Source organism: Xiphophorus couchianus, chromosome 16 (assembly GCF_001444195.1).
Source record: "Xiphophorus couchianus chromosome 16, X_couchianus-1.0, whole genome shotgun sequence".
In the NCBI taxonomy this organism is placed as follows: Eukaryota; Metazoa; Chordata; class Actinopteri; order Cyprinodontiformes; family Poeciliidae; genus Xiphophorus; species Xiphophorus couchianus.
The window spans coordinates 10,685,697-10,698,178 of record NC_040243.1 but is presented as its reverse complement, the minus strand read 5'-3'; the positions used below and the strand labels follow the sequence as shown (position 1 = coordinate 10,698,178).

General features: G+C 36.6%; 1 protein-coding gene across 1 annotated transcript in view; it reads right to left on the bottom strand.

Annotated features, from left to right (window-relative positions):
* LOC114160483 (protein tweety homolog 2-like) overlaps nt 1–12,482 on the bottom strand; it is a 32,539-nt gene that overhangs the window by 8,450 nt on the left and 11,607 nt on the right. The window contains exons 4-6 of the mRNA XM_028043082.1: nt 7,773–7,993; nt 6,039–6,134; nt 4,786–4,858 (exon numbers count right to left, since the gene is read on the bottom strand). Of these exons, the coding sequence (XP_027898883.1) occupies nt 4,786–4,858; nt 6,039–6,134; nt 7,773–7,993 (390 nt within the window). The remainder of the gene's footprint in view (nt 1–4,785; nt 4,859–6,038; nt 6,135–7,772; nt 7,994–12,482) is intronic.

Sequence of the window (12,482 nt, the reverse complement as noted above, 5' to 3'; positions counted from 1 at the left end):
AGCTGGACCTCAATTGACACCAATAAAGCTCAAAGGCAACCAGGAACCTGTTATCATTCCAGATCAAACACCCATCTATTTCAAATATGTCCACTGTTGTAAATGTCAGTCACCATCAAGAGGTGTCTTTTTCCAACTTGTCACTGTGAAGTAGGCTCAAAAGGACATGACAGGGAGCAGACTTGCTTTGATTCTACCAACAAGTGATGCAACACAAAGACACACAGATATATATATAAAGAGAGAGTGAGAGTTAAAGAGAAAAAGAGGTGAAAACAAAATGTAAACCAACAAAATAAGTAAAAGAATAATGTGAGGTCAAACTTAATGGCTCGAAATAATGGAACAAAATCATTTTTACTTTGGCTTGTAAGATAAATGTAAATAAAATCTGACTGTTTTTAGCATTTTAGAGTAGACTTTTTATTTACTTTATTATTTTCTCATTTAGTCTCTAACTAGTAATGATTAATCAAAAACAAGCCCATCAAATTGGCAATACTATGTATAGTACTAGTAAAAACAAAGTATACTCTTAAATATTTCTAGGATCTATAGGAAGAATTAAGTCTTCAGTAATTCTTCAGTATTAGAACTTCAGTAAATTCTTAAATGTTAACCTGAAATGCAAAAAACACAAAAGAGAAAGGAAGAAACAAACAACAAAAAAAATGCAACAGAATTAAGTATACTCCAAAATCCCCCAGAAGTTAATGGGTGTGTACTTTCTGTTCACCTTGCCTGTGAGTATATGAATCAGTCTTTTGATCACTTCATAGCAAAATTGTGGTAGAAAATTCTCAGCTTGATATCCATGACAAGTAAATGAAATTTGTACTAGCATCATTTTAGCAAGTCACTACACTTGTTGATTGCAACATGCAAAAATGTCTACTTTTATTAGAAAACTGTTGAGAGGAATGTTATTTTATATCTACAATTTTCATCCCTCTTCCTTCCACTGTTTATGCCGTTCACAGATGCGGGAACGACATAAACGGCTTCGTGACTGTACTACGAAGCAGGATTAGTGGCTCAGTGGGGCAACTTCAGGTTCACTTTGGGATTTGGAGTATTACAAAGCAAGTTCTCTTCTTACCTTAATCTATCTCTGTAGTAACTTATCTAGAAATCTAACCTGAGGTTTGTAGTGGCAGTGTCCTCTGTCTGTTGCATTATTGTATATATTAAATATTACATCACCGACTATTCCAAAGTTTGTTTTTATTACATTTAAAATGTTTATTTTCTTTCTCTTTCAATCTCCTTGGCACTAAAAATTTCACACATTTTATGTTCTATCATGAGTGCTATACTACCTCATAATATGCCTGTAAATAGATGTTCTTATTAACATCTACCTGATAGGTTTAAAAAATAAATAAAACTACCATACTAACTTTGTAAATGTTTTAATTATGTAATTCTTTACATCGTATGCAAACGTTTTCTCTTTGATAGGTCATGAGTTTATAGCCTTGTTAAGCTTAACTTCAAATACTTAAACTTAGACTCAGTTTAAGGTTTGGCAACCTTCAATAAACTATACTGAGAATTTTAGAAGTTACAATTTTAAAACTGCTAAAAAAAATAATTACTCATTACTGCACACTGCAAACAGGTTCCTCACCCTTTCCCTCGTATTAAGAAACAACTCGAGCAGTTTGGATGCGTTTCTATTTATACAAAACACGGAGCACCACTCATTACATTTATCAAGACAAAATTTTCTTAACTACTTTATAATGGTCAAGATAGGAGCCGCATGTTTATGAATCAGCCGGTCATGCAGATGGCATAATGAATTCACTCGTAATAGCCTCAATTTCCATAAAGCTGAATGCCAACTGTGTTTAATATGTAATAGTTAAATTTACTTGAAAATTAACATTAAATTTTGTGGGTGATAAGTTGAGCATTTCATTTACTTTGTATCAACATCAAGGCAACTTTACATAAATGTCATAGACTAAAGGTTCTAACTGTAATAATTAATGTTATGTTATTTTTAAGCAGCATGATTAATTTGCTACGTCTCTGTTTTAAATTCAACTAATTAGATCATGCTATACATTCTGGTTTTACAGGAATACTGTGGTATTTTTAGTGAAGGTTATCGTATTGTGAGAATCTTATAGTGTTTATGGTACAAAACTACAGAAGACCCATATGTAACAAATGACTCAGCAGGCTCATTATAAATGTACAGCTCTGTAGCTACTGGCTCATTAGTATTACTCTGACACAAATAGTCTTAGTCTTTGAAAGAGAAATCAGTGTCAGAGTACCACAAACCTATGCTTTGCCGAACCAAAGACCTTAAACGCTGATCACCACTGTGTAACCTGAGTGTAACTTAGCACAATGAGACACTAAAAGACACTGTTGTAAATACATGTGCATTTCACAGTCATTTGTTTCAAAGTCCTGAATCCAAGAAAGACGGTCAAACATGCAAACTCCTGCGTGAAGCACACGCTTGTCCCAATCACATGACAGTTTTCAACCCAGGACTGCCTGCATGTTGCTCTCCATCTCTGTCTCATTATACTTGTAGGGACGTTTTGTTTATGCTGCTTCTCATCAAATATGTATAAATCTGAGGATTTTCTAGGACACCACCATCATCATGCCTCATCTGGAAAAAAACACATGTTTTTTTTTAACTAATGATGTGCAGGTGCAACAAGTTTATTTGCTTGTTTTGCATACTGTCCTACATTGGAGAACATGATATTTTACACGTAAGTTGATATTGCTATCCAAAAAAAACAACATTAGGACTTGTGTGATGCATATGAATATTGTATATGGAAAAATGCCAGAAGGTTGGCTAACTGATGAGGATAATTGTTTGGTAAATTTACCCCAATTCATCTGTTATTCCACAATGAGATGGATGAAAGAACTCAACACAAACAAACGCTACGCAAGTATTCTATATAATCTGAGTTTGACATCTCGGAGGTTTTATTGCAGAGACATTTAAAAAAATTACCGGTATCTGGGTCAGCGGATGAGAATCACCAAAAGCCAAACTAGATGTTTCCAGCTTCTATCTATGTGGAATAATAACCCCTCAGCAGTTCTATTGAGAAACGTTTATTCTTCCATGGTTTTGGTTTGTTTGTTTTAGATTTTTGCTAAACGAATTGCCTTCTTGGAAATTGGAAGACCGGCAAAGACTCAACAAACATTACACAGGCATTAAGGGTGGTGAAAATCTATGAGTATTAAGGGTTGCAAAAAAAAGAAGGAAAAATGCTCCACAGAGCCCCCTAAGCTGCAGTTCCACTAAGCAGTTTTACAATTTGTATATACATCCATATTTCTGCAGTGCAGAAAAAAACTCCTAATCAAAACAGGATATCAGCCATTTTGGTTTAAATCCACTATCTTGATATTTTACACATGAGCTCCTTCTAAGAACTTTGAACTTGATCCGCTTTAAACTTAATCATTAAGGGGTCGGACCTCAAAATGACATGTATTTATAACTTCCTGATAGAAGGTCGAAGTCACATCAAACGTGGCCAAAGCACTTTTGCCTGAAAAAAGGAAGTAATGTTTTAGGTAGAACACATCTACTGCGCATCATAGAATATTTAAAAAGTAATTTTGGATCAAAGATGATATGTTGTAGACTTTTCACACACTCCAAAAACATATTTTGACCTTGCACCCTGAAATGAAATCAATATGTACTCCAGACACTGGCCAGGCTTCAAAAACTTCTCACCATAAAACACAAGAGTCCCTAAGAAATATCATCTTCGAATTCTGTCAAATAACAGACAACTTTAGGGAAGGTAAACATTTTTGTTTTGTAGCCCTAAAAACAATCCTTCATTAAACAAGAAGTTATTATTCTTGGAATGATGAAGAGTCAGCACACAGCCTCAGTTATTATAGCTAGAAATGAATGATCAGGCCTGAAATCTTGCTGTAGTGATCGACCCAGACCTGGACTTTACGCATAAAGACAATGACAAAGTCAGCCTTCCGTCACCTGATAGACATTTCTAGGAATAAAGAACTAATGTCCCAGCAAGATCTATAGGAATGAATCTATGCCTTTATCTATAAGCCGAATTGATTACTGCAGCAGTAGTGTCTTCACAGGTCTGCCTTCAACTTTGGTTTGAAACTTTTATACGGTCTCTTCCTTTTGTCTCCCTTGAAACTCTGACAAGATGTCAAATCCTTAGGGACAACACACAGATGTGAGGTTTGTCTGTCGTGGACATGAGGGATGGGGGAAGGCTGGAAGCATAGGGTTATCTTCTAAAACCCCAACAGTGTTCCTAAAACGAGCACCATTAACCACATAAAACCTAGATACGCTGAACACATGGAGAAGAGCTGCTAAGATAGAACAAGCTGTCAAAAATAAGGAACTTTAAAAAAAGCGGGAGAAAAACAACCTTTCTTGAAGATCTCTTTCTTTAAGAACGAGATCTTACAGAAAGAGATTTTAAAGAAAGCAGAAGCCGCAATTAAAGCTAGAAAGCTCCTTTGTTTGCACCGAGGTTAAAGACTCTTGGATCTGGGATGCGTAATCAGCTTGAAGCTTAACTGCGTGGCTGACCTTAGTAAAGAGCTTAATATAAACTACACAGACTCCTTTAGAGAAATCAACATGTTTGTTAGTTGGTCCAGAAGTTTAGTGGCAGATACCCTCTTAGGAGGAACTGCATGAGACAAATATAAGAAAATAAATAAAAAGCCTATAATGGGAAACATTTTTTTAAGCTGTTTTATAGCAGATGCGCCTATTTTACTCACCACAGCTGTTGCGGTGCCACTTCCTAGTGCAGCCCAGCTTAGAACCAAGGATAGTATCACAAAACCAATGATCCTAGAGAAAATAAGAGCATTATGGAGACTGACAGTGTTAAAGGCAGATACAGGCATTATAGAAAGATTTTCACAAAAATCTACAAAATACTTTCTCTCAATAGGAATCTACCCCAATTTCAAAACATAAATGTGCTTTTTCCTCTTGTCTATTGACTGAAGATTTGCTCTTATCTGCTTATAAGCATAACCCACAATGCTGTGGTGCATTATAGATTAAAGTCAACAAGAAACTGTGGTAACTTTCTACTTAATTAAACTCCAGTAATAGTTTCACAGGCTCCAGTCGGAATCTGCTGGCTTCCAACCGCCATTAAGTATTGGAGAGATGGAGGGTGGTCTAGTTTTATTTAGCCTTAAAGGACTGACAACTGACAGGGCTTTAATGTTGAAGAGTTGCAAAAAGATACTATTGCACAAAATCTTCCAACTATTATCAAGATTTTTAAAGTGACTGCTGGCATGAAGCTTGGGAAAAGGGCTCTGAGTGTGGGCTAGATAAGCGGTGTAAAAGGAGGAAAAAATGGCTCTGTGATGGATATAAAAAGGCAGAGAAGGGCTCCGCTGCACTGACTCACTCTTCGGACCCTCTTGAAAGCACCAATAAAGCAGCCTGAGAGCACTTAATAATTAGTTAAGGGAGCAGTCTTATCCTTCTCAGCCGATCAATAGGCATTAGTGGGGGCCCATTAGAGAGGGATGTGAGTAGCGATCCTGAGCATCATCTGGTAATACTGACACGTAGGTTGCACTAAATTGGGCAAATGGGATAGGGAGCCTGAAATGTGGATTTGCCTGTCAGACATCATTGCTGGTTTGAATCACTGCCGCAAATTTAAAGAACCAAGTTACTGCATCGTCTCTGTCGATTTCCTTTAGTTTTTTAATTTGAAGCTATTTCCAATCAGCTGCTTTGACTAAGAGTTTGGTAGATTAAGGCTGCTGTAATTGTATTTGCAGATGAAGGAGATGCCACTCAGGAGATGAATAAGAGCTATTTGAAGATCTAATGCTATCTTGTGTTCTGTTAATGGACGGGGTCATTTTTTATGGTACCAGTGAGTCTGGCTGGAGCCCATCCTTACTGTGATCTTGCAATCAGAACAACAAACACACAGAAAATGGAGTCTTATACTGAGAGAAGAGGCAGATTCCTTTACGTTCGTATTCATGGTACCTACGTGATCAGCAGACACTGAGACTGTTTTGCTATTCCCAAGCACATGACCAAGCAGATGACCAGGTCAAGGATCAGCAACAGGAGATAAGTCAGCCATCTGCAAAATGGAAGAGTGCTGCATCAAGAAAAAGCTTCACTGTTACCTTTTGCATACAAACAACATTCGATATGCATAAGTACAATCAGCACGTGCCGGCCCGACATTTGTTCACGAATGAGGTGTGAGATGTCTGTATGCCTCTTCTACCAGCACCCTTGTCTCCTATTTAAAGCCTGTCTGTAGCAGGTAATTTCCATCTTGTTGGGCTTAATAATTCAACACAGCCAATCCATGGACATTAATTTTTCATTTTCCACTCAAAATGTCCTTCACAAGAATGGCTGACACTGAGCTTCGTCTTGAAGTGTGAGTGTGCATATATGTGGTCTGGGGCCAGCCAAGCAAGTTCCTATGAGTAAGTCTCAGCACTCAGTGGCTCAACAGCATGATACATTCGAGGTATGTCCACAACGTGATTGAAACAGGCAAATTTTCAAGACACTACAAACTCACCATTTACTAGACCATTCATTCTGTGCTATATAATTAGTAGCAAATATGATTCCCTCCTGCTCACAAAGAAGTGCAGAGGTACTCTTGACTCAATAAACCATTACTTCACTCACAGAAGACCGTAAATGAATGGAGGCAGTGGACTTTTACTTTGTTTGTGAAAGCAGAACTGCTGAAGCACCTAGACGTAAATGAATTCAAAGAGAGAGTAGAGAAAACTATAATGCTGGAAAAGCAGAATAGTGTCATTTTTTTTCCAAGTAGCACTGGATTGCTGTAACATTTTCTGTTCAATAAAACTCTGCTGCAGGCTGTTCAATAGCCACATAGAATCCAATCAAGACCCAGGGGATCAGTGTCAGATAACTGTGGTCCAAAGGAAAATCCGGTGTTGGTAGAAACAGTACACACCATGTGGAGTCATGCTGGGTGGTGTATGAAATTGATATTGGGAGGCTTTAGTACTAATAGTACAATGTGTGTTTGTGGATGGTTGTGCTTTGCTTGGAATTTGAGATAGTACTCTGTATTCCTGTAACTACAGGACTATATACAGTATATGTATATACAGTATTATATATATATATATATATATATATATATATATATATATATACAGTGTATATCTAGATATATCTATATATCTATAGACAGACAGACAGACAGACAGACAGACAGACAGACAGATAGATAGATAGATAGATAGATAGATAGATAGATAGATAGATAGATAGATAGATAGATAGATAGATAGATAGATAGATAGATAGATAGATAGATAGATAGATAGATAGAGATATATAGATATATTTACTGATTTACAATTTCTGGCATCAAGGAACTTACACACTAGCATTGATTTAACCATTTTCGGATATGAAGATCATTTATGACCAAATAGGCACTCTGCCATGCATAATTATCTGGAGAGGGAATATGTGTAAGAACTCAACTGCAAGATGGAAAATGAGCTCAATTTCAGCTTCCATTTATTTAGCAATCAGGACAAATAGCTTTTCCGGGTTGAATTTCTCAGGAGAGATCAATAAAATCCCATCTGCTCTGTGTCTGAGTTGTATCTCTACTACTGCTCCATTCGAAGCAGCATGTTTGCCCCATCTGCATGCACATAAAATAAAATCATCTCCATCAAGTCAGTGGAGCTGCTAAAGCTCCACCTACCTGTAATACTCAATGAAAGCAGTCTGGTCTGCAATGGCTGCCAAGTCAATCTTGGACTTGCTGATGTCTGGCAGAGCCGTCAGCTCGCGGATAATGTTGTTGACCATTAGCTGCAGAAAGCGCAGAGCCTGGAGATACTCAATCTTGGTGGCAAAGATCTCATCCAGCCTTTCTAGGTGCTGTTTAAGTCCAGCTTCCACATTGCTTTGAGCTCCTTCAACCTAAACAAGCACAAAAATAAATACATTTTAAAAAAGTGTTTGTGAAACGGTCATTACACTGGAGACAAGAGAGACGAAGGAGAAGAATGTAAAATCAGAGGAAAGATTTTAATCACACTAACACAACAGCATCTCAAGCAAAAATAAATTAGATCAACAACAAAATCAGAATACAAACAGATAAAAATACAACATAGGAGATAAAAGAGCTTACATACATAACATATCTTCCTAACTGTGTTTTACTGGAGTAAATAATATCAGAATATAAAACTAATAATTCTTTGAAGACATGTTATTGCACAAGTCTTTGATTACAGGAGGAGATTCACAAGAAGCATAACTAAAAAGAGCAAAAAGATTTTGCATTTCTTTTTGAATGAATACAAAGGAACTGAGTTACTGCTCTTTTAATTCACTGACAGATTGAAGACCTGAGGACTCTGAACAAGTGATAGGGAGGAAAATCCTAAAATAAATCTAGGGATACTTATTCCCACATATGTTGCATACAATCCTTTCTATGCAACATAAAAAAAATAATGTTTGTCTTAACAGCCATTTTCCCTCAACATTAATGACAAAATGTGTCATAAACAGGACATCAGAGTTCCCCTTTGGTTACAATAGGAAAATGCACAGAGGCAGCTTAAAGTCTTATGCTTCCTGCAATTATGCCAGTTTTCCCTAAAATGTGAGGGACATCAGGAAACGCATCTGTTGTGGCCAAATGTGTGTCTTTACTGCCAACACAAAGGCACATCTGCACTATAAATTTCAAGTCTTCATTCTGTCTGTTGCACCACAAAGATGCATCAGTTCTAGAGATGCAACGAGAAACTGAATGGTGGCCGACACGGAACAAAGGTACAGTTGACATGATTGCCAATCAGAAACTAAAAATGTTTTTTCTGTCAGTCAGTAGGCACCTCACATCCAATCTCGAAGAAGTTGCTTTAACAACAACACCCTTTGTTGTGGGAGCTGTTACTAAGGGAATAATGCTCAGCTATGTATTTTCAGTACAAGTGAGATATTTTAAGCACATGTCCAAACAAAGCCTCAAGAACAGAAACTGCATTTCCTACTGAAGAATGTTGACACCGCTCTGTTTTATGTTTTGTAAGAGTCCATTTCTATCGATGCTGGTACATGCTGGATTTGGAAATGCTGGCAGTCTTTTGGAGATCTTAAGGTAAGTGTCTACTCACTATAGAGAGAATACATGACTCCTGTTTTGCTAGCTGTGGTTGTTATGTTAATAAACAATTTAAATAGTCTCCTCTGCCTTTATTTTGTCTTGTTTTGAAGTGATATTAAAATCTTGTTTTACTGCACAGTTAGGTTTTAACTGTGGGTGTTTTTGCCCAATAACCTGGGAAATTCCATTGTAAATGTAGATTTCCAATAATTCAGAGAACAACTATGTAATCTGGTCCTGTTTTTGTTTGTTATACATTATGTGAAAACAGTAATTTTCCCCACAAAGTAGAAAACATTCAACTTTTCAATGTAAATTGTTTTATTTTTAGAGAAGCCAGAATCAGATCAAATCCATATCAACAGATCAGATGTTTAAAAACAATCAGGAATCGGAAGTCAGCCACAAAATCTCTGATCAATACATCTCTAATTAAACCTCTAATTAGACAAAGAGGAGTTGTGCACTGGTGGCCATCAAGTTGAGGTATATGATTCAGTCTAAACTCAGCTCTGCTAGATTACAGTTGAGTATTCTTCCTCCATTTTTCTATATCCAGGTGCCCTCCTTTGTCTGCAATTCGCATCTGCTATTTTCGAACACCCATCATGTTTCTTTCCTGCTTTGTTCTGATGACAAATACGGCATATTTTTATGTTCCCTTTTGAATGCTTTCTATTACCTGTGAATAACATAAATTCTTTTCAAAATTCTATCTTAACCAGTGTTTGTGCTTAGTAAAATAAGTTAGCAGTTTGCTACACTGAGACATATTTCTTGGATTTCATAATAGCAAAAATTTTCAGATCCTTGAGAATTTTTAGAACAGGTTGATTAAGAACAGTATTTTCTGCTAATTTTATAAAATTTTTCAAATGTCCTTCTAGCTGGAACACTCGCTGTGACCACCATGTCCCATGTCCAGCTCATAACACGTTCTCAACAGCCGTCTGTCACACATTCACTTATTTTAACAAAGAATCATGTGTGCAGTAAAGTGTCAAGAGCAGCTGATGGCTGCCAGAGAGCAGGTATTTGTTCAATTCAGTATTAAAATTCAGAATTTGTGCTGGCATTGATCTTTGTAAGGCCATATATGAATTTATTCCAGATTACTTTAATTTCATCTCTATTATGTTTAGCAAGACTTTTGTTAAAATTAACTTCACAAAAATCTGACTCAAATAAACCTTTACTATTGTCTTAATAATTAAGCAGTTTAAGGGATTTGATGTGTCCATGATATTACATAGAAAAGCGTTGGTAGACCTTCCCTTTAAATCACTGTAAACTTCACAATTGAATGGCTATTTATATAAGAGATATCTCTGAGAACTTTAACTATTATAAACAAAAACTTGAAGAAAAGAGCAAGGTTTTAAGTGTTAAAAAAAGTGTGCGTACAAGGCTTGTTATTAATCATTCAGTTAGGTTAAATGTTAAACTGTAAAGGATTTCTTTTCTTCAAAGAAAATGTCTTCAAAGACATAAAGAAAATAAACATCAAAGTGTTTCGCTTTGAGTTCTAAACTTTACATAAAATTGATGGTTTAAAGTTATTCTGAACAGATGTTAAATTCTGCAACCCATCATCAGTGAGCAGAAACTTAAAGTTCTTTCTTTGCATTTTTTCACCATAACTTTTCATTTCTTTAACTCATTAGATAAACTTAGCCGAGACAGTTCAGTCCTTCACTATGAAACCGTATCTCAAGGAAGATAGTTTATCTGTCTCCTCAACACTGCAGAAACATCATAACCCTGATTAAGTTTTGCTGAGAGATGCCAAGAATGATTTCTAAGTAGGTCCACAGAATGAGTACTGATGTGGAGATGCTGCACAGATACAGGCCCTGCCTCTACTCAAGCAGTCCCAAAGGGTAGAGTGTTGCGATTGCCAGTAACCTGCTCTCACTCCCCACCCCTATGTTCATCATCCCTCACAGTTCCTGCCAGAACGCCTCGGATCTTATCCACACGCCTTCTGCCTGACTGTGAAAAATGGAATCCATCAGCGAGTTGCTGGGGGTGGTCCACATTTCCCTAATCTGGACTGCCCTGTCTCCCTTTAAAAATGGATTATAGCTCTTTTTTCCCACTCAGAAAAGCGGGTCATAAGGAAGATTCTCCATACTGGACACGGCTGTAACTGAGACTCAGCAGCTGCTTTGCCTAGAATACCAGTTTTAAATCCACGGCTCAACAGTATCACTTCATTCCTTTTGTTATTTTTGGATGATACATACAATATTTGCTATAAAATTTAATTGCAGAATTATAAAGTCAACAAAGGTAAACGACTTAGAATCAGGTTCCAGAAGAAAGGCATTTAATAGAACATGTTTATGAGGCAAAAAGTGGCAATCATTTGGTTACAAAAATCACAAAGATGCTTTTGACTTTAAAAAGGAAGCAACATGTAAAAGAGTGTGCACTCCTTTAAATTGGAAATGCACATTTCGATATAGTGTGATTGCAATGTTCTCTCACCCATTATTTCCTGGCAGCTGTGAAGAGCCCTTAATATTGCAAGCTGAACATGAGAAACAAGACTGAATTATAGAAAGCGTGTGAACAATCAAAGGCCCTGTTCAATAGCAAAAGGAGAATAGTCTGTATCTAATCTTTCTCACTATGAGACATCGCAGGCGGCCTGTCAATTTCATTATGGGAACACCCTTAAAAGCCATGAGCAGCGTCAACGCTTCTTAGAGAACGCTTCCTAGAGAACGATTCTTAGAGAAAATCACTAACCTAGCTGATATGAAAATAGAAAAGGTGACTAGGATTGGATTACTTCTTTACAATACATAAAAAATAAATTACCAAAATGCTTCGAAACAGATGAAAAACAAAACCGCTCAAACTAGTAAAAAAGCAAACAAAAAAAATGTGTCTTTTTACTCTAAATTGCAAGAATAAACACTATCAAAAATCAGCTTCAGCTTTATAGGACAGCTCGATGCCCAAGTCATCAGCTCTGTAAGTGGAGTAAGTTGCATCAGCCTACAATTTTGCACACAAGAAAGCCTTTGTATCTCTGGGGAGCATTAATTCTTCATATGCAGCCATGATCTATATATCATGCTTTAGGATTGAATCAATAAAAGAAACCTGAGAGGAAGTCGACTGAAAGGGTGCAGAAAAATCAAAGTTGCATTCCACCTCTACAGTTATCGTTACACCAAGCACTGAATAATGTAGTTAAATAGAACTTTCCCAAAATTGGCTTGCTGTGTTTTTCTGTTGTTTTGTAAGAAATGTTATAACTATTACAATATTTTAAGG